Here is a 20,848-nt window from a genome sequence, read left to right on the forward strand (position 1 = left end):
AAATGATCCCTTGGAGAGGCAATGCTTATCAGCTCAATGCAAAGCTGAGCAAGTGAAAATATTAATATTCAGTTTAAGGTCTAGTCTATCTGAATGAAGATGCACTGATGTTTCTTTAAGTATGTTGGCTCCAAGTACTTGCTCAGCATCTTGAATCCTCTTGAGGACTGGCCTCAGAATGTGAGCACAAGATAGATGCTGCTGCCTTCTGCCTTCAGATTTATGCCTTGCAGGTACTGTCACAGAGCTGGCCATCTCTTAAAATTTCTTTTGCCTAGCGGAACCATTCATTGCTCATCATGCCTCCTGTTGCAACCCCCCTTACTGGAGCCTCATGCCCCCTTATTTACAGAAGTTGGTCACCCACTTTAGCACTGAGCCCTAGAACAGGACACCCAATTTTATATTCCTTAGTCCTACAAAATTAAAGAAAAAACAGTAAGGAAATTGCAAGTATGTAATATATGTGTATATGTATGTACATAAAGAGTAAACTTTAATAATTATCTACATAAATTGCATCATTGCTATACTGGAAATATTTATGATTTAGCTTGCCCTTATAACTACATTTACTGCTCATATAATTAACATAAATTTGTGACATATTTCTTTAGAGTATCATTCTCAAAATGTACTATGCATGAAAAGGATTTTTTAACTTCATCTCCCATATTTTACACCTACAAATACAGTGCAAAACATTCTGGGAATATTTTTATTAAACATGAAATATAACACATCCATCAATATTTTCAGCAGCTGTTAGATCAAATTTTGTATTTTCCCCTATAAATTAAAAAAGTTGACTATTTAAATGCTATTAATAGGCTATATAACACTTTTCAAAATGAAGATGATAGCCCTGAATTTGCACAAATTACAGTACTGTTCAGTCTTTTATTTTGATATTTTAAAATTCAACTATCAATCTGACTTCTGAGAGAAGAAAGATAAAACAAGAAAAGACATATCTTCATAAAGGAGTAAGGCCACTGTGGCTAACTCGGTGTCATCAGAGTTAATACAGCAGTCACTTTCGGCGTCCCCGTTGTCTTGAGGTTTGAGGTTGGTTCCAGTAAGGCAGATGCATTTTTGGATGTCCCAGAATGACCAGATGTCTTAGTTGCAGGACCAGTTCTTTTGGCTGAGTGGACTTTGCAGAGAGCCTTACTTCAGGGCCAGGTGGCTCCTGGCCTCAGTCCCCTCCGTGGCGCCTTGTGCTGGTACAATGTTCAGGTGAATGTCGTACTGTTGGTCCATGCCAAGGTAGCTGTCGCTCATGAGGTACAGGGTGTAGATACACCTGAAAAGTAAAACCAGCATTTTTAGTTTGGGAATTGGGTCTTGAATTGCTTGGAAAACGTAATAACTAGGAGAATTTGAGAGTTTGTCATACTTTCCAGGAGTTTCTGGAGTATAAAAAGCAACGGAAACAGTATTTCGATTTCTGACATATCCAGTTCTTTTCAGGGCGATGAGTTCTTTTTTATCAACTTCTCCCAATATCAAAAACCATCCTTCATCCTTAACTTTGGGGAATCGAGGAGCCATTGCTTTACTATCCTGCTTTCCCTGTTGAGGAGAAGAAACAGTTTAGGAAAACTAGAAATCACCTTTCCAAAATGATATTTTTCCTTGAATGAGAAACACCTCACAACCATATTGCTGTCAATTGTTAGGTAAGGCTATAATGTAGCCAGACTAAAATAGTGTTACTTCTTTCCAGAAGAAGGGTTAAAAAGTAAAATAAAAAATCAAAATCCACAGAGAAAAATCCAGAATAGAAGATATTATTCTACTTATTTTGTAAACTACTAAAACTTCAATGGAAATACTATTCCCTTTCTGTAATTTTATCTAATATATTCCAAACACAGAAACATGAATTGTAAATCTAGCATCTTTAAATAAAGTTAATACATTTTATTCAAGATTAACATAAAGACAAAAACAACACTTAGCATTTATTTGAGTTTGGTATAGAAAAAGGAAAGATTATTTTAGTGATTCTTTAAGACAGTGACTTTACTGCTGGAAGCTGAAGACAGAATGAGGCACACTCAATCAACATTCATTTCGCGTTTTGTAAAGGGAAAGGTTTTACTGAAGATTTATATGGAAGAAGAAACACCACCACAGCAATGAAGCTTTAGGAACAGTTTTATCCAGCTGTTTTTTACAAAAGAGGGATCAAATTCTAGGAGAGGTTTATAAAAAAGTGATCACTGCATGAAATGATTCTGCTCCTTTCACTTCCATGGCTTATGCTTAGGAAAAGTCTCTGCCCATAACTGGCACAGCAAAAAGAATGATGTATGGATGAGCTTTGGCCCTTTGTTCTTCCTAAAATAAGACAGTTTCCCCTTGTAACTATAGTGAATCTGCTGTAGTAATGAAAAAAAGTCTTTTGAGAAACAAGACTACTTTTCAAATATAATTCTTACATAATGTAAGATAACTTCAGGATTTTCAACAGCACACATGTATCTCCACTATTATCCACTATTATTAAAATGGAATTGTCTTAAGAGTCTCAGAACTAACACCTAAAACTGTTCTTTACTTTTATCTTCGTCTCTTTGCATCTTACCAAAATGCTGGTAATTATAATTCTTAATTATTTGAAATGTTAGAGAAATTAATTTCCAAAATTATAACCATGGTGGTCCATATGTCATTCATGGTATGCAAATGACAGAGAAAGGTCTGGATAAGTGAGTGACAGCTCCATTGTCAGCAGTGCCTGACATGAAGGTAGGCCCAGCTCTCTTCAGATCTGACATACAGGTACAGCCAGGTACTGCTGCTGGGGCAGTGCAGCTGGAAAACAGTGCAGCTCCTGGAGTTTCTGACTTGGCACAGCAAGATTTACTGAGGGCTCAGCGAGCTGACCAGCCCAGAGGGCAATGAGATGTGCTTTAAATGGGCAAAGGGCTGGCACTCAAATGTACTGGGAAAGAATTGTATGTGGAATTTGTTCTAGAAGCTGGTCAAAAAAGCATCAGATGTAAAATATAAGGAAAATATTCTCATTAAAGGCGTGAGGATGTGTTACAAATAGAAACATATTTATAGGTGTGAGTCTGTATGCAGTTTGGAAGCACCTGTGAACATAACTGGAAAGCTTAAAAATTAGTTTGATTTTTTTTCATTGACTTGGTCTAGGATTTTACCTTAAAAGCCTACTTACTACCCTGTTGCAACCTGAAAAAAATCATTTTCTTCACTATGAATACAGAAAAGGCTTAGAAAGTGCTTATAACTTACATAAGTTAAAAAAATCTATTATACTGTATAAAGCATCACTGATGATGTAAATGAATTATTGGACACTTGTGCAGGGAAGAAAATGATACATAAGTGTACCTGGTAGCCCATCTGGGTTCTGTGCAGGTTTATTTGGAGCACATACTCTTGATCAGCATGCAGTTTGATCCATCTCTTGTCATCTCGTGTGTCTGTTGTCCAAGAAGGAACAGGTACTTCACTCTGTGGCTGAACTGCATCATCCCAACTGCCCTTAATGCTCAGACTGACGTTCAGAATTGGCAAACGGCACAAGAAATTCCAAGCCTGTAGAAAAAACAGATCCCTATGGATTACGAGATAATCTATACAATCATTGCCACTCTAACAATAACAATTCAATGTGCAGTCTACATATTCATTCTATAATAATAATATTTTATTGTGTATTAGAGTATATATAATTGTACAACTCTCAATCATAAGCATAAAATACTTTTCATTAACCTCTTATGCTACTTTCTTCCTAGCAAATAAAACAAATGTGAAACTCCTCAAGCATGTTACACATACCTTGCTAAGATTACTGATGTCTGAACAGAGAAAAAATTCCTTACTGCTCCCGATTAAAGTATTTTTTCCTTATAAGCCACTTAAAAACTAGTATAATTAAGTTTTAAATTAAACTTCCTTAGCATAATCCATAAAGAACAAGTCACTGCAGTGCTAATTAGCAATAGGCAAACCTCAGAGAGTTCAGAGGATCAGTTCAGATAATTAACCAAAAGTTCAACTGCATATCCAAAGTTATCCCTATTTTTTTGAGGTTTTCTTGCATCAATCCTCATGAACTCTCCTTCTTAGAGGCTTCCTGAGAAATTTTAAGTCTCTGCAGTCTCCCTTGAACTGCAACAGGTCCTCAACTTTCTCATCCTTGTGCAGAGAACTGTTGTCAGGAGATACAATCTGTGTAGCTCAACATGACACTCATAATCTTAAAAAGGCATCCTGAATATGCAGCCCTATGTTTCTCTCATTTTGGTCTCTATCAGACCAGGAAAAGTAGCTCTGAGAAGCTGTGACAAAAATGGAAAGGAGCAATGTAGGCTTTCATTTAGTAAAAAAGAAAATCAGCACGTTCATGCAATGAAATTTGTTAGGAAAAAGAAATGGTATTGGCTGTGGAATGGAGGCAGTGATTTGTGGCCTTTCTATGGCCGACAAAGATAGATGAGGATGGCGCTAGAAGAAAAAAACTAAAGACCAAGAATCATCCTCTGCCCTGCCATCTTTCCCCTCCATCCCCAGAAAAGAACAGGAATCAGCATATATGAAAAGCTAGAGGGTGGGAAGGAGAAGAAGGAAATAAGAATATTGGTCTTGGAAAAGAGCCATCAGATGCCAAAATGGGAACTTGTGGGAATGAAGAGGGTAGGCATAGTCACATGGGCATGGAGCAGAAATGTTTTATCTGGAAAAAGACTAAAGCATATTTTATTTTTCAAGTAGGGTTTGACCATGCAGTGTTTCAACAAAATGTATTTTCATTTAGATTGTGTCTGATGTGTCTGATTGTCTCGATGTGTCTGATTACTTTTTCTGTGCTGGAAGGCCTAGAGGCCTAATGAAAGCTCAGTTTGCTTTTCGCAGACATCATTGCCACGAGTCATACTGACAATAATAGCACATGGAGTCATACTGACAATAATAGTGTATGTCAATGCATGATTAGGGATACAGCAGCCAGGGAAAGCAGACCTAAGGTCGTGCTGCCCTAGGAAAGGTGGTGCTGTCTCTCTCTCTCACTGTGCCTGTCTCCATCCCTGGCATGTTGGCATTGCCATGCTGGGATTGTGCAGCTAGATGGATCAGCTTGCTAATCATTTTGGTGACAGCATGAACTTAGATCAGCTTAAAGCTGATTGTGGCAACATATTCTCTAATCCTGCAACTCTGAATAAGCATGAGCCTTCAGTGCCACTGAAAGAAGTGGTCCAGCCTCCTCCCCTGCTGGCACAAGCATTCATGCAGTCACTTGGCTACGGGCCACTTTGACTGTCAGTGAGAGGGCTGATAGGATTCCTCCTCCTCCCCTTGTCCCCAGATGCTCATTCCCACCTCCTTGCCCGAGGCAGACACAGCATTTGTGCAGCTGTGGGTGAGCTGGGTCAGGGGAGGTGACAGCGGCACGGGGAGGGCAGCACTGCCCATTTCGGCTGCAGCACAGGCTGATTTGGGTTAAAATGCCTGCATTACCAGAGCCTGCCTGAACTAAATGAGAAAACTGCCTTTAGCTACAAACTAATCTCTCTCTCTCTCTCCCCTTCTGTGTACTGCATGAACAGCTGTGTCTGTTCAGTGCAGAAGGTGGGGAGGGCCAGCTGTGAGCGCTCAGGAACTGCAGTGTAAAAGCAGGGGACACAGATGAATTGCACCAATGTTCTTAGTGGTGTCTTAGCTGCAAAATGACAGGAAAATTGTAACAGAAACTGAAGAGGTAGGACTTTAAGGAATTATTACATCTCTCTTTTTCCCAACTCTGAAAGAAAATGGGGAAAGAAAGACAGCACTTTGAAGAAGGTGAAAAAATACTGCTGACATTCTTAACTAAGTAATTGTTGCTAGGATTTTGATACATATAATACACAAGACCACAAAACCTGCTTCCAGCAGATCAAACAGAATGATAACTTGAGTAGGAACATCTCTGGAAAATGATTTTATGTTCAATGTAAAGGTTTTTAAGAAGAAACTTAGGGTAGGAACTCTATAGACCCACTGTGTCTCTCTGTGTGTAAGCAGGGTATTTCTGCTGAGATCAGGACAGGCACCCTGATAGTAACCTACCTGGCAATCACCTCTTTGGTTGTACTTCAGATATCATTTGTATCAAAAGTACATAAAAGCTTGAAAGCTTTTATGCATCTCAAAGGACAAGACCTGTTACAAATATGTTAGAATAAAGTTTAATTTCAGCAGAGATCATAATGTAATAACTCCTTTAGTGGCATTACCTGTTAGCTTCACCATAGTCTGGTGAAGATTATGATTTGGGCTGGTTTAAACCATACAATCCCAACACAATCTATTTGTCAAAGGCTGTCATGTCATCATGCAGTTTTCATAACACAAACAAACTAAAGTAACTCAGTAACTTTTTAATTAGGTAAGAAAGCAGATTTAATGTCATCCTATGAGGGCTAGTGACAGTTATATTTGATGATCTTAAGGGTCTGTTCCAACCCAAAGGATTCTATGATTCCTTGATTTATCATGTCTTGTGTATTTGAAAATTATAGGCAAAGTTAGTACTGCTTGATCATTGATAGAATATGCACAGCAGGCTGCCTTTTTATCATGCATGCAATGTGAAGGAAAGGAAGAAATGCTTTTCTCACTAAGGAAAAAAGTCAAGTAGTAGCAGGTGAAAATGAAAAAAGATTATAGGAACACAGGTACTTCCAGAGTAAAAGTAGATTATACTAAAGTCGAGATAATATTTATTTATTTTCAATCTTGAAGTTTCTTTTTTCTCTTTCAAAAACATCAATATCAACTCAATATTTTAAAAGGTGCTTAATGCCTAAGTGAGTTAGAAACTGAAAGAGATTTGTTAAAGAAATATGATTCACAATGAATCACTGAAACATAGAGCTTTGACCAAAGAGTGGGGTTAGTCTAAATAGTTTGAATTTCGGTTGTCAGCTTTTAAAGCTCCCCTGACTTTCAGTGAGGTTTGGAATTATAATACTAAATTCTGTAAAATTAAACTCAGGCTCCCATGTGGCTTAGGTACTTTTTGACAATTATAACGGGTTTTTTTGCCGTATAGGAAGACACAAGAACATATCAGCTCCTTTTAAATCTAGCAACATATCCAATGAATACATGCACACACATACTACAAATATACATTTATCTACCAATCCCATAGATTCAAATTATAATCAAATGAAAAATTCTTCACAAACCTTTGGGAACATCATCAGTATTTTTGCCAATAATCTGTCTTCCCAGGACCTAGTCTAATATTCCAAACCCATGAGCAGCTTCAAGAGCTGCTATTTAAAAATTAATTACCAATCTGCTTAAAAGGCATTTTCTTCTTTCCAAATGTAAAACTTATTCCTTTTCCCATCTGCCTGAAATTTATGTAAAGCTTAAGCTGTTTTTACCAGTGTCTTGCTAGTAATCTTTAGCTTTAAGGTATGGGTTAAATATACTTTGAGTGAGAAGTAAAAGGTTTTTCAGGAAAAGAATGGTTTTGGCAATTTAGTGTCATATTTACCACTTTATTTGGCTCTGTTCTTGTCTGGTGCCAGAAGGCTAAGCTTAAACTCTGTAGTCTGATATTCTTTATTTATAGAAAACATAGAATACAGATGCTGAAGAATTTTTCTCTTGGTTGGCCCCTCTCTATGTGAGCACTGAAAGACTTTAGATGTGAAGACACTCAACAGGCAGTCTCAATATGAATTTTAATTCTCTTCAAGGTATTACAACGGTTTTAAACATTTTTTTTTTCTATAAAAAATACTGCAAGGAATATAACATATTGGTATAAAGCTTTCACATTTTTAATGCCCTGTACAACACAGTCATGGCTTCGCTGTACCCAATACAGCCATTCCCAGCTCATGGAAATGAAAGTTTCTCCTCACATGATGGGAAGACATTATGTTTTTCCCTCTTATATGCATCTGTATTTACAAACATAGATATAGAGAGGCACAGAGTCACTCACAGTGTGAACGTACACACCACATACACGCAAGCTATTTTTGAAGAAACTGCTAAGACATTTCAATACCAGCCAAACATATTTATCTGAGGATTAATCTTCATCTATTGAATCAGACGAGAACACTGCCATGCATACAATTATTTAATTAGCAGCCAAATCCTCTGCCAGTCAGCAGCCGTTCCAGGCATACTGATGGGGCAGTAGATGCAAATCTCACAGTAGTACTGCTTTTTCTCATTACTACTGCAATTAGCACTTAAATTGATGCTTTAAACATACTAATTTCTGGAATAATTCAGGATTTGTATGTTACCTGGGATCGCCTCACTGCAGAGACGACACCAGATTGCTACGCAAATTGAAGCACTTTTGAGCCAAATAACCATCATCATATCAGACAGAGCCAATTTGCATTTGCTTTTAAAGATAACAGAATGGCAATTTATGCAAATAAATTAAGTAAGTTTACTTCTGAGTTCTCCCTGAACTAATTATAACAATGTTCTAATTTTTTATCACATCTGAAAGTTGGACTGAAATCAATGTGTATTATGTTAGAAATCTGTTGTTAAAGGAAGCCTTTTTTTGATGTCAATACATTTTCTTAATTCAAAATTTTGATGTTAATTTGGTTACAAATGCAGATGTCCGTTACAGACATTTAAGTACTTTTCTTCTTGTTTGCATATCAGTAAAAGGTTTAACTGAAGCTGAACAGTCAAACTGTCCTTTTAAACACTCAAATAAAAAACATTTGAAGTATCGCTTTTGAAGTTTTCATCTTTCCTACATTTACTTGAAATCAATAGGCTTAGAATGTGATGAATGCTATGGAATATAGCTATCCTTTGCTGCAAATGCCTTGAAAACGAGACTTTAGCAGCTCAACATTTTGGAACAGTATTTTTTTTCCCTCCCCTGTGAAGTATGAAATTTTCATCTTCTTTTTGTTTCAAACATAAAATGAGTGCTAGATCTTTTACTAAGAGTATTCTCAGAAAAAATGGTGTTTGACAGACCACTTCAGAAGCCAGCTATGATGACATTTGCAATGCACGTATTCCTAGCGCAGAGCTATGAAAAGGTGGATAACACTCAGCAGATTGAATGACCTACAGAAGCATCTTTAGAGCAGAGAGATGTGGTAATATCATCCATAAACTAGAGTCTGTTACTGCTTAGCAGGGAATAAGTGAGAATAATATTAAGAAAACAGGCAGAGAAGAACTTCTGTAAAGCCAGCAGTACCCTGAAATTAGAGCAATGAATGTGTTGCACTTTTATACTGAACGTCACATGGTATTTACTGAAGGAGAGAGAATATTTCTTTGCCCAACTACTCTTTCTTTCCAATCACAATGATAATGGTCACAGATAGAAAGTGTTACCTGTGAAATGTGTGCTGCTGGCAACTCACTGTCCACAATGGAAGCAAAAACATTCTCTTTTCCTTCGCAGGCAGCCATTAGTTCGGGAAGACACTCGATAGGTCCTTGGTAACCTCCATGCACACTCTTCCTTTGGCCTTGGCTCCACTTCCTGATACAGACAGCAAAACATATGCCCAGGGAGGGAAAGCAAACATTTGTACTCAGTTGTTTTGGTGGTAAAACTCAATACTGTGTTCTGTTTTTAAAGGGTGGTCATTTATTTTTGGTTAGCATTAATTACTGCATCATCTAAGCATCTATAGAGCTTTGCATTATCTGTGATGTTAAGATGGATACTAATGTAGTTTTATAATGGATTAAAATAAAGAGATAATTAACATACAGAGTTAGATTTGTTAGGACTTGGAACTCTTCCAGTGGTCTCTTGTTAATTTGTCTGGAATCACGGTTCTCAAAATAATCTGTGGGGGTTAATTAATCAATGAATATTGAAAACAGAAACAGAAAATCCATTTGGGAAAGCATCACTGTGAAAGACAGAGCTCTGCTTCTGATTCGTTAATGAAGATTCTCGGGCACAACAATGCCATTCAGACACCATCAGCAGCAGGAAGTAGAAATAAATTGGAAATGTGCTAATGCTCACAAGAATTACATACCGAAAAAGGTAAAGATGCTGGAGCTCTACATTTGGCAAAGTAAGCAGGGATGAGTCATGTATCCATCTACCCTGAACCACCATCTGCACCAGGCTGGTTATGTTCAGAGCAGCCACCAGCCAGCCATGATGTGCTGCTACATCCAGCATTGCCTAAGCAAAGGAGACACATAATAAAAAAAACCCCCACAAATATAATTGCATACCTGGTTCATACAAGGAGCAACATGTGATTAATATTTAGCATACAGTGATTTCTAGGCCTTAAGATAAGAATTTACTTCAACCACTATTGATGGCAGTTAGGCACTTTTGGAATTAACCTTGAAAAAAGATGAATTAAATCCTTATCATTGTCATCAGTTCTTACTCTCAAAAAGGTAATTTACACAATGGTTTTGGGGGTGAGAACTGAAGGTAGACTCTTTTCCTTACAAATAACTGCTCTTTGGCACAACTCAGCTCAGAATGAAGGGAAAAAAAAATCTCAACATTTACTGTAAAAGAAAAGGTTACAATTAATTGCAGTATTTATTTATTTTTTGACATGAGAGCTTTCTCAGAATTACATAACTATTCAAAAATCCTTGAACTATTTAAGAACAACAACGATATATTTATTTATATATTTATAAATATATATTCATTTACCAGTAGCAATTATTATTTCCATTTGAACTAAGTACTCAAAAAACCCCCCTGGAATTGGACTAGATAAAAGCACTAAAATTTAGCTTAATAGCATATTAGAGGTTTTGTTCAACACAGACACATAAGTTGAAATCTTGAAGAAAGCTTACAAAATAGCTTATATTTTACCTATGGTGTGTAAAACAATTTGAAACAAAATGGATTTCACCCTTTGCACTGTGAACAGTTGACTGTCTTGAGAATGAAGGATATTTGGCTGTCTCTTTGGCATCTCGATCCTGATCCTGAAAAGCTTCCCCAAATTACACAGAAAACACAAGCAAACAAAAACCCTCTGTGCAGCTATACATCAGATTTCAAAGTTTTAAAAATCATCCTGCCTTCTATGCCTCATGAGTTTCTGCTCCATTTCTACTTCCCGTGTTTTGGCAGTACAAATAAGAGGTACACTGTTTACTAACAGTATACCTCTTATTTGTATAAAGATCTAAAGCTAATTCAGAATGGATTTTGCACTGCAAATGGCCCTATGGACATGAAAAAATGGTTCTGCTTGCTTTTTTCCTTGACTGGACTTATACTCTGTTTGGTTAGTCTGAAAGTGAATTTAAGAGTTCTTCCAAGGGAAAAAGGATGAAACATGAATTTTTGGTTTCAACTTTTTAAAATAGTAAACGCAGCTATTTGGATATGTAACATACTTTCCACTCTGTCTATAGTACATTGAACGAATTACTATGACTTATGAAAGCATTTCAGCTGGTTAAAAAAATAATGCTATAATGTATTAGTTGTCTTGCTTATTTTGTTGTTCAATAACATTATGATCACAATAAAGTGTGGGTCCTCATATTAAAACACTCTAATTCACATTGGAGTAGAAAGTCATATATTTAACAGTAGTTCGCCATGGAGGGAATTTAATATTTGATTGAAATACTAGAAAATAGATTTTTTAAGAAAGCAAGGAACATTGATATATTGAATCTGGTGTACTGAACAGTTTCAACACCTTTTTAAATATCATCTTGGTGTTAGGAGGGTTGCAGTTTGATTTTATGACTAGACTTTGGATGTTTCCATGGGTTTTTCTTGTAAACACAAATAATATTGTTTGATACTTACTTAGGCAGCAGATACCTGCACCATTTTAACTTATTTTCCATCCACTAGTGTAATGAGGAGAAGCTGTCTGTGTAAGTCTTTACATTTAATCAAATGTTTTACAGACAAACAAAAGGCAGCATTTACTTAAGGCAAACTAAACAGTGAAATTTTCTTTAAACAAAGGAGTTGTTTACACACGCAGAGCTATTTCAATTAAATTACACAGATTCTGGAGAAATACTGACTTTAAAGACACAAGTTAGTTTCACTCCTGGCCGAGTCACACAGTTTATTTTAGCAGTTTACAATGCAATTTCAACAGTTTTTTTTTTCCAGCTCGGGGTGATAAGATCAGTGACACTTAGAAAAATATTTGAAGTGTTACCCTGTATTACCCAAATGTTGTCTCATTTCTCATGAATTGTGGATAAAGGGCCTTTCAGCTAATAAAGATCCAGATTTAATATTTAATTTTTTGGAGGAAGAGTCATAGCATCCTGAAAGTCTCTAACATTCCTAATGACCCTAAAACTAGTACCTCACAACACAATCTTACTGGTTTCTATTTTCTGTTTCCACTTGGCTTGCCAAAGTGATTTCCATGTAGGATTGTTTTCACCAAATAGAAAATAAAATTATGTTAGAAATCACATTTGAAAGGAGAAGCTTTGTGGCCTGCAGATTGATATGTTGGTTCACATGACATTTACTTGCATAAGGAGGGAATTGTTCTCAGCATCAGACTGGAGTCAGTCTTTGAAACTTACAAGGTGAATTGCTCTTTACCCGATTTCACATTTTAAAGCATATTGAAGACTATCCTTACAGTACAGTCTGTGTTTCTGAGCAGTCTGTGTTGCTGAGACAGTCTGGTATCTGCCTCCCATTCTCCACTACCTGATTCTTGTTCTTTTCTGCTATTCTGACAGTCTGAAACATCATATTCCCCAGTGATGATGCTGCTGTACGTATGTGGAGAAGAATCAGCGAACAAATATCTTTATTTTCCATAAGCAACAAGAAGAACACAGTAAGTTGTATTTTTAGTCAGCATGAAGCAGTGGTATTTCATAGAATGCTTCTGGAGATGCACACATAACACTGTTTACATTGTTTTGGTGTGTGTTTTTTTTTTTTTTTTTTTTTTTAAATCTATCCCTCTCCCCCCTTTTAAACAGAGGTTTGAAAAGAGGAAAGGAAGAGTGAAGATATAACAGAAAGATAAATCTAAAACAAGCTATACTGAAATTAACTGGAGGATCCTTTCACATAGAAAATCTCCTAGAAATTGATAGAGGCCTACAGACAGATATCCCGTAGGGAGTAAGGAAAGCCTGTGTGTGTGAGACTCTGTGTTCCACATTGTTATAATGAATCCACATGGCAAATCCTCTTTTCCTCCTTATTTTCTGCTTCTTTACCCATAGAATTTATTCACAGCATCTCTATCTGGATGTGAAATCCAAGACAGTGACATTGTGAAAAAGTCAGAACAATGGTAAAGTTGGCTTGTTTCATCTGCTGCCTTGGAAACCTCCACACATTTTGTTTTCCTCCAAGTGTAAAACACGGAGATGCTTGATACTTAAATGGTTACTGAAATTCCTATAAATGCTCAAGGTAACAAATTGAGTTATTCCCCTATCTCCAAATGTAAATATAAGCAACTAAACAAAGAATATAATACAAACCACAAAATTTTAAAGTATTTAATATTTATATTATCTGATGAATAATATATTTAGTTTCTCTGGTTTATCTAGTTGCTATCTGTTTAGCTTGTTGTATAACCAGTATAATTTTAGAAAAACTTATGGCTTTTTAAGGTCTTATTCTGCAAAATAGTAAATAAATTCTAAATATCTTAGAGTGGGTAAGATTGGAACAGATTAAGAGTATTATTCTAAACTGGGAAATGGCACAAAGTGGTTACCTGCCTTTCTAGCCTTAAGAATTTCAAGCAATATGGGATAATTTCACCACAGACAGAAATTTAAAAGAAGAAGACAGTGAGTGCAACAAGTGAAACAGGAAACAGTAAAGATACTTTAACTACAGAAAAAAAAATACATGTCTATTTTTGTAAACCAACAAATTAAATAATAAAAAACCAAACCAAACCAAAACCCACCCCTCTAAGCCCACCACTTTTTTACCTGAAGTAGAATAAATGGGGGGAAAAAGATGGAGTCAAGGGAATTATTGGTTGTTATAACAGAAAATATGTTTACCATCCTCTTATTTGGGGCTCCTTCTGCGCTTAGGAGAATTAAAAGCAGATGCCTGCACTGAGATGGGTTTTCATCAAAGATTCAGGCAATAGCTCTTAAGCCTTCCCAATGTCATACTTGGACAGTTGCAAAGTAGTAACAGCAATTTGTGACACCTCCTTTACATTTTGTCTGTTACTATCAAAACCAGCTTGGCTTGTGCCAATGTGGGATGCAACGACCTATTAACCATGGCTGGGGCAGCACAAAAATGCCAGTGATCAGCAGCTCACTGATGTTGTCAGGTATGGCAAAACCTCTCATTTGGATGGTATTCGGAATTGAGTGTCAAAAAGTTTGGATCAAAATCTTGCTATTGCTGTCATCATCCCAGGAGTGCATTAAGACAACACCATCAGCATCCACAATCAGGTTTTCATCTTCTGTTTTCCAGGAGCAGCAGCTGCTTATCCTTAGGTATGGAATGATTTAAGCTGCTCAAACTGTACCTTTCTGGTCTGACATGAAGCTGAACTTTAACAGTCTGTCTCTTTCTAGCCAAAGTTATTTCTGATGGATGGAATTTAAATGATGCTTTATAGCTCCCTAGTTTGAGGGGAAGCAAAGATGGAGGCAGGATGTGGAAGAGGTGAGTGTGTGGCACTCTCACTGACAGCAAAACATTGCATTTCTCTGGTGCTATTAAGCACTCCCTATATGTGCTCAAAATAAATTGGAACACTAAATTGTTCCATAATGTACATACCCCCCACTTGCCCCCACTCATTTAGGAGATTTTTCAGGCTACTAGAAAATCCTGATTGCTAAATTCTTTCTTCTAGAGACTTTTTAACAAAGTTTTTATGAACGCTGGTTTTGGTATTAGTTTCACATCCTTCATTTGAAAGTCAGATACTCTGGATCACTCTTGTACGACTGGGTAGGTGGCAGGGGACCAGAATAAAACTAGCAGAATTTCTGATCTACCCAAATGACTTAAATAGCTTTTTCCTTTAAGATAAGCTATTGAAGTGTTAAAAGTGATAGAGCTTGCATCTCATTAACAGAGCCTGCATATTGCTTAGGATAATTTCTTCTTCTTTTTGAAGTCACCTGTCCTATAACTCTGAATATATTAAGCATTTTGATTTAAATCCTGTAAACATAAATGTTAATATTTTGTGGATAAATTATATTTCAGCCAAGTGTCAATGAAGCTATAATGATAACTGCTCTGCATACAGAGGGAAGGTAAAGAACTGTAAAAAATGCCATTTCAGTGAAGAATTACACCTGTGACTACTCAGTTAGAAGCTGAGTGCCTACAGTGATGCCATTGGTGGCAATGACTTTGTGGATAGGAACTAAAACTTCAGATGTACTCAGGGTGAGTTACATGGCTCAAATTTACCTACTCTCAAAAGATTAGTCTTAGCTTCACAGTCTATGACACTTTCTTTAGTGCTTTTATTAATGAATTTGAAGTTTAGTCTAGGACTAAATTCCAGTTACATGTAGGAGTTTAAATCCACAGGTCTATTAAAATTATAAGAATTGTGCCTACTTACAGCTGTTTAAGACTACAGCATTTATGTGACAGATATTTATAGATAATAGACAAAAGGGTATGCATTTTACCTATTTTTTAAAAACTATGAATTCAGATAATATCAATTTTTTTGTTATTATTTTATTGTTATTATTTTCCTACATTTTGCTTCAAATGTAGGAAGCCTTCCAATACATAAGATTATATTATGATCCATGTGTGACTTGATATTCTGCTAATAGAAGTAAAATATTTTTTCAGATGTTAAAGCATGCCATGTACTTTAAGTTTCATGTTTTTATATAAATGATGATGCTGATGCTTCAATTACATAGCTCAGAAATAGCAACTGACTTGAAAAGTTGGAATTCATTTGAAGAAGTATTACAGAGAGTTTAAGGTCACTACCTTTGGTATGTTATATATCAGTAAAACAGGTATCTACAGAACCTTTGAAATTCAGAGGTCTAGTTCAAAATTACTTTTTAGAAATGTTTTAATCTGGGGAGAGGGGGAGTTCTTTCAGATCAATTAAATCACCCTTGCACAGCTGCGTGGTTTCAGCCTACACAACATCCCCCCTGTACTTCATCAGAGATATAGTGAATAAGTTGTAATTAATCCTATTCAGGAGGCACTCCTTTTATACTGCCCTCTCTCTGTATCCTACTTCTCTTCACATTTTTTTTACAAGCACATTCAGTCTTCTCTTCCATATGCTCTGCTACCCCCTATGAGAGACTAATTCTTCATTCTCCCATCATCATAAAGGTCTCACTGATGTATGCAAATTACAACCTTCCTAGCTGCTTCACAAGTTTCCTATCCCTGTATTCATCCTTTAGCCTCCAAAGTAACATTATTAGTATTTTCAGAACTGGAGAAAGGACAAACCATTTACTGTCTACATTTAGTGGAGTGCAACCCTTGGGTTCTTACTGATTTCTTTTAATGGTATTACAGAAATAAAAGCAGCTACAGAGTGTGATATCAGCAATGTAAACTTGGTAGGGCAGAACCCATCACTCAGAACTCATCGAGTCCCAATAGTAAATTTATTTTCAAACTGCTAATTAATAAATTGATATTTTCTACTATACCAGCGAACTGTAAAAAGAAAAAATGTTTTTGATAAGAATCACTTTGCAATAAATCCCAATTTCCTAACATAAACAATGTCTTAATGTCAGCACTTGTTTCAAATATTACACAAATCTACCAAAACCATGAAAGATACACAGCATCTTTCCCATATTAAATCTGTTCTCTTTACAGTTTAAAGTCAGTTTCAAAGTAGGCATGTAATATTTTGCCAATAATCAAAATTTTTTGAGTACATTCACAAGAAACCTTTTCAACAGCAACAGTTATTCCCAGTAACTTTCTCCTGAACTTTTAGCCCCTTAAGGTTAGCATTCAGGAAGCTCAGCTGCTGTCTAACAAACTTAATTAATCAAAAAGTCATTTCCGAGCTGTAACTATGAGTAAAAGTGCTTCAAGTGTGCTAGCAAGCCTACAAGTTAATCAAAATGCTAATGCAGTACAAATTAAAGTTGTGATTAACATTTCACAGTAGCTGCTTAAGTGAATTGATCACACAAATGGGTTAAGCATTACTCATTTCCTCCAGCCCCAACTGGGAAAATGTTTGTCATGGGTGGGGGAGGGATGAGGCACAAGCAGCACCAAATCATCATTAAACCATCACCAAGGTGCTTCCACACACCACATCACTGATTATCCACAGCAAGCAAAACTCCAGCACCACAAAGGTAACCCTCCCTTCTCCCACAGATATACCTACACAACACAAACAGGAAGCATTTCCAGCCCAACATGTCCAGCTACTTTCCCTACAAAGTGATCCATTTATGTTTAGTATCTGTAAGTGAGCGTTGCTACACAGTAAAAGCATGACAAGATTTTTTTATTATTCTATTATTTCCACACTCCTAATGTGCAATAATAGCCATACAGCCATGAAAGCAGCCAGTATTTAAGTAAAATTGCAAACATCGTGCTATCACTGGAATATTACTGCATACACAAAGAATATGTGTAGCAGCTGAAGAGATGTGGCCTCTGCTCTTCACTTGTTTCTGAGTAATCCTCTGCATTCTCAAGTTAATTTGATTCTCTTCCCTTCGTTCAGTGAAGCTGCCCATTTATTTATAGCTGCCAGTGCAACCATTGCACAAAAGCTCCTTCCCTGGACACTTCTGGACAATCTTACTTACACAACTCTAAAATAGGCTTTTTCTGTAACTCCCACCACCTGCCAGCAAGCAGTTGGCACACCTGCACTACCAACAAGCAATACATGAGCCCAAACCACTCTTAGGACCTTTAAAAACTTCTTCACTTCCTCATAAGCAGAAAAACAAAAGATCCAAAGGACTTGGCTCTCAAAATCAATAGTTTTAGTGGCTGTTATGAACTGAGGAGATTTCAGGATGATGAGAAGTACAGAGACAAAGGACATTTTCTTTCTTTGAGTCTCAAAATGGCAACAGGGGCTCCTTTGCCTTTGCATGGCCAGAAGTACTTTTGTGTTCTCCTTCTGAGGAGCCACCACCACCACCCAGCACAGCTGCAGTTTAGTACAGTAAGTATTGTGTACATAAGCCAGCTCTTAGCTGAATTGGGCAGCATATTTGTGCAATATTTGACAGCTCGGAGCACATACCACAAACATGATCCTCATAAGAACTATAGCAAAAGTTGCAGTTCAAATGACCAGAAACAACTTTAACTGGTTTAGAATGGCTAAAGCAGTATTATACTCATCACCATCTAGCTAAGGAAACACAGTGCTTAAAGCAAAGAGTATTTTTCTTTCCTGCCAAAATCAGATTCTCCAGAGGACTAACATGAGGGGGAATGACAGGGCATTAGTGATAGCATTGCAAGGTCCTTGCTACAGGGATAGGCACATTTCCCATGCAGAGCACCCTTTCTTCTGCAGTTTGGAATCTGTTTTCATGTCCACCTTCTCTCAATGCCCAGCTACCCGACTGAGATGTGTTTAACACATCCATAGGTAAACACTTCTCAAAGGTTAGGGCTGAGCTCCATGGCAGTTCTACTCCTGGCAATTTTAAAATATTTTATCAACGATTATAGTACAAGTGGAGGCTTGTGGCCAATTCCAATGCAAAGCCAACAACTGTCACATTATATCTGACAAGAGACTGCCCTGCTGAATCTGAGAGTGACGGTATTACTGCCTCAATTATCCATTTCAATTAATGCAAATATAGGCAATAGTCTTGGAACAGCAGAATAAGAACTGATCGCTGAATACACAGTCACAAAATATAAGGCTTGACAAAGAAAGCAAAAAAAGAGATTAGATTTAGTTTCATGTATTCTTAAATAAGATAGGAAAAAAAAGGTGGAGTATAGTCTTTACAATAATAATTATATCTTATACAAATGTTAGAAAAATATTTTCATTAGAATTTTTATTATTTAATGTACATTCTTCTGAAAGAAATGGAGAAATGTTTGATTTTGAGAAGCTACTGGAGTGTTCAGCACCATCTTAATGACACCTCTAGCTTTTCTCAGTAAAAGAAACAGAGAGTGCTAGGCTTGAAGAGAATATATTGTCTATTCTAACTGTACTAATGGTATCTGAGGTAAATAAAAATTAAATGAGTTGGCCAAGGTCACACAGGAAGTTAAGGCAGTTTTTTTGAGCCATGGGAACCTCCTGCACTTTGTCTGTGAGAGCCTGTCACTGATAACAAACTAGATTTTAACTTGAGGTTTTCAGTGCAGAGAAAGGGTCTTTAGCCTAGTCAATGCCTCAGTGGCCATTCATTACAGAGGTGGGAGTGGGAGCAGATAGGCATTCACTTTCCAAAAGGCTACACACTGCTATTCCCCATATTTCTGCAATAAAAGGAAAAAATTCTGCATTTCATCCTAGATATATAAATACTAAATTTTATCTTGCTGTAATGAACTCCACCTATAGCTAACAAAGGCTAACCATAGGAAAACTGTAACAAAATATACTTTTTTCTTTATGCTAAAAATTATATTCCCCTATTAAGCCAGCATTGTAAGTCCTCAAATTCTGTTAAATGCTAAAGACTTGAATATTTCGCCATAATTAGAAACAAGAAAATTCTAATGTAGAGCCAAAACTTTTAAGACATCCATGAAAAAGAGTTGTTCATAATTTTTTCATTAAAGTATAGTGGAATCTTACCTGGAATCCAGCAGCTACATTTACCTATGTAATGCTGTTAACATGGTTTTCTGCTGGACCAGTAACAATAATCAGCCTGAAGTTGCAAGCAATGAAAAAACCCAGCAGATGTTGGAGGAATGGAAGATAGAATGAAAGATGTGGATAGGAAAGGAGTCATGGGAGGGAAAGCTGATTCAGGTGAATGACACCACAAAAGATTGGAGAAGTTTAATAGTCTGTGGTGGAAAGAGGCTTCCTTACATATCATGGCAAATCTGCACTGCAGGGGACCTGCTGTATAAAACCACCTATAAAAGCTCTTTGAAACATCTTTCTTTCACGTAATAGAAAAGTAATGCTGATATGAAAAGTCCCCCCTGATATTCCTGTATCTACCAGCAAAAAGAACAGTTTATGTTCAGGTCAAAATCTGAAGGTTAGCTATACAACCTCAACACTAAAATAATTTATAAGTAAAAAAAAAATTTCAACGTAACTCAAAAACCAATTCCCGCCTCACTGCTGCGTTTAACGTCTGACGATGCGCGAGCGCGTGTTCACACAGAGAGCATCACCCACTGAATCTGCTCATCACTGCATCCTTCCAGGCCTCACTTCCTCTCCTCATAACTAACATTTCTTTTTTCTACCTCTGCTGACCCAGAGTTCATCAGCAGGTCAGTGCTAAGGAAAAAGGTAACAACCAGTATTGAAAGTGTAACCCTGTCTATTGCTTGGATTCTGGGAACTTTAACCTCCCCTTGGAAAGCGTGACTAATAAGATGGAACCAATAATCTCCCGAGAGATGTAAACCATGTGCCAACTTTAAAATACAAAGCTGCTTGCATGTTTTTCTTTTTTTTTTTTTGCCTTTTTTTTTTTTAAGATGACTGTACATATAACATGATATAGTAGTTAACTGAAGGTTGGAGTGCCAAGGCATATTATGGAATGGCATTTTTCTGAACCCTACTTCAGTTTAAAGGAAGTCTTGAATACTTTGGATTTTTTTTTCTAAGTGACTACTGTTTCTGAAATACATATCATGCAGTAGCAGGATTAAGAAAATACATTTCTTAGCAAAACA

The 20,848-nt window shown here is 36.7% G+C and overlaps 1 protein-coding gene across 1 annotated transcript in view; it reads right to left on the reverse strand.

Annotated features, from left to right (window-relative positions):
- Positions 1 to 540: 540 nt before the first annotated feature.
- Positions 541 to 20,848, reverse strand: part of ASCC3 (activating signal cointegrator 1 complex subunit 3) — a 251,434-nt gene continuing 231,126 nt past the window's right edge. The window contains exons 38-42 of the mRNA XM_058801018.1: positions 10,044 to 10,195; positions 9,382 to 9,532; positions 3,370 to 3,576; positions 1,400 to 1,575; positions 541 to 1,306 (exon numbers count right to left, since the gene is read on the reverse strand). Of these exons, the coding sequence (XP_058657001.1) occupies positions 1,171 to 1,306; positions 1,400 to 1,575; positions 3,370 to 3,576; positions 9,382 to 9,532; positions 10,044 to 10,195 (822 nt within the window). The 3' untranslated portion in view covers positions 541 to 1,170. The remainder of the gene's footprint in view (positions 1,307 to 1,399; positions 1,576 to 3,369; positions 3,577 to 9,381; positions 9,533 to 10,043; positions 10,196 to 20,848) is intronic.

Source organism: Ammospiza caudacuta, chromosome 3 (assembly GCF_027887145.1).
Source record: "Ammospiza caudacuta isolate bAmmCau1 chromosome 3, bAmmCau1.pri, whole genome shotgun sequence".
NCBI classification, from domain to species: domain Eukaryota; kingdom Metazoa; phylum Chordata; class Aves; order Passeriformes; family Passerellidae; genus Ammospiza; species Ammospiza caudacuta.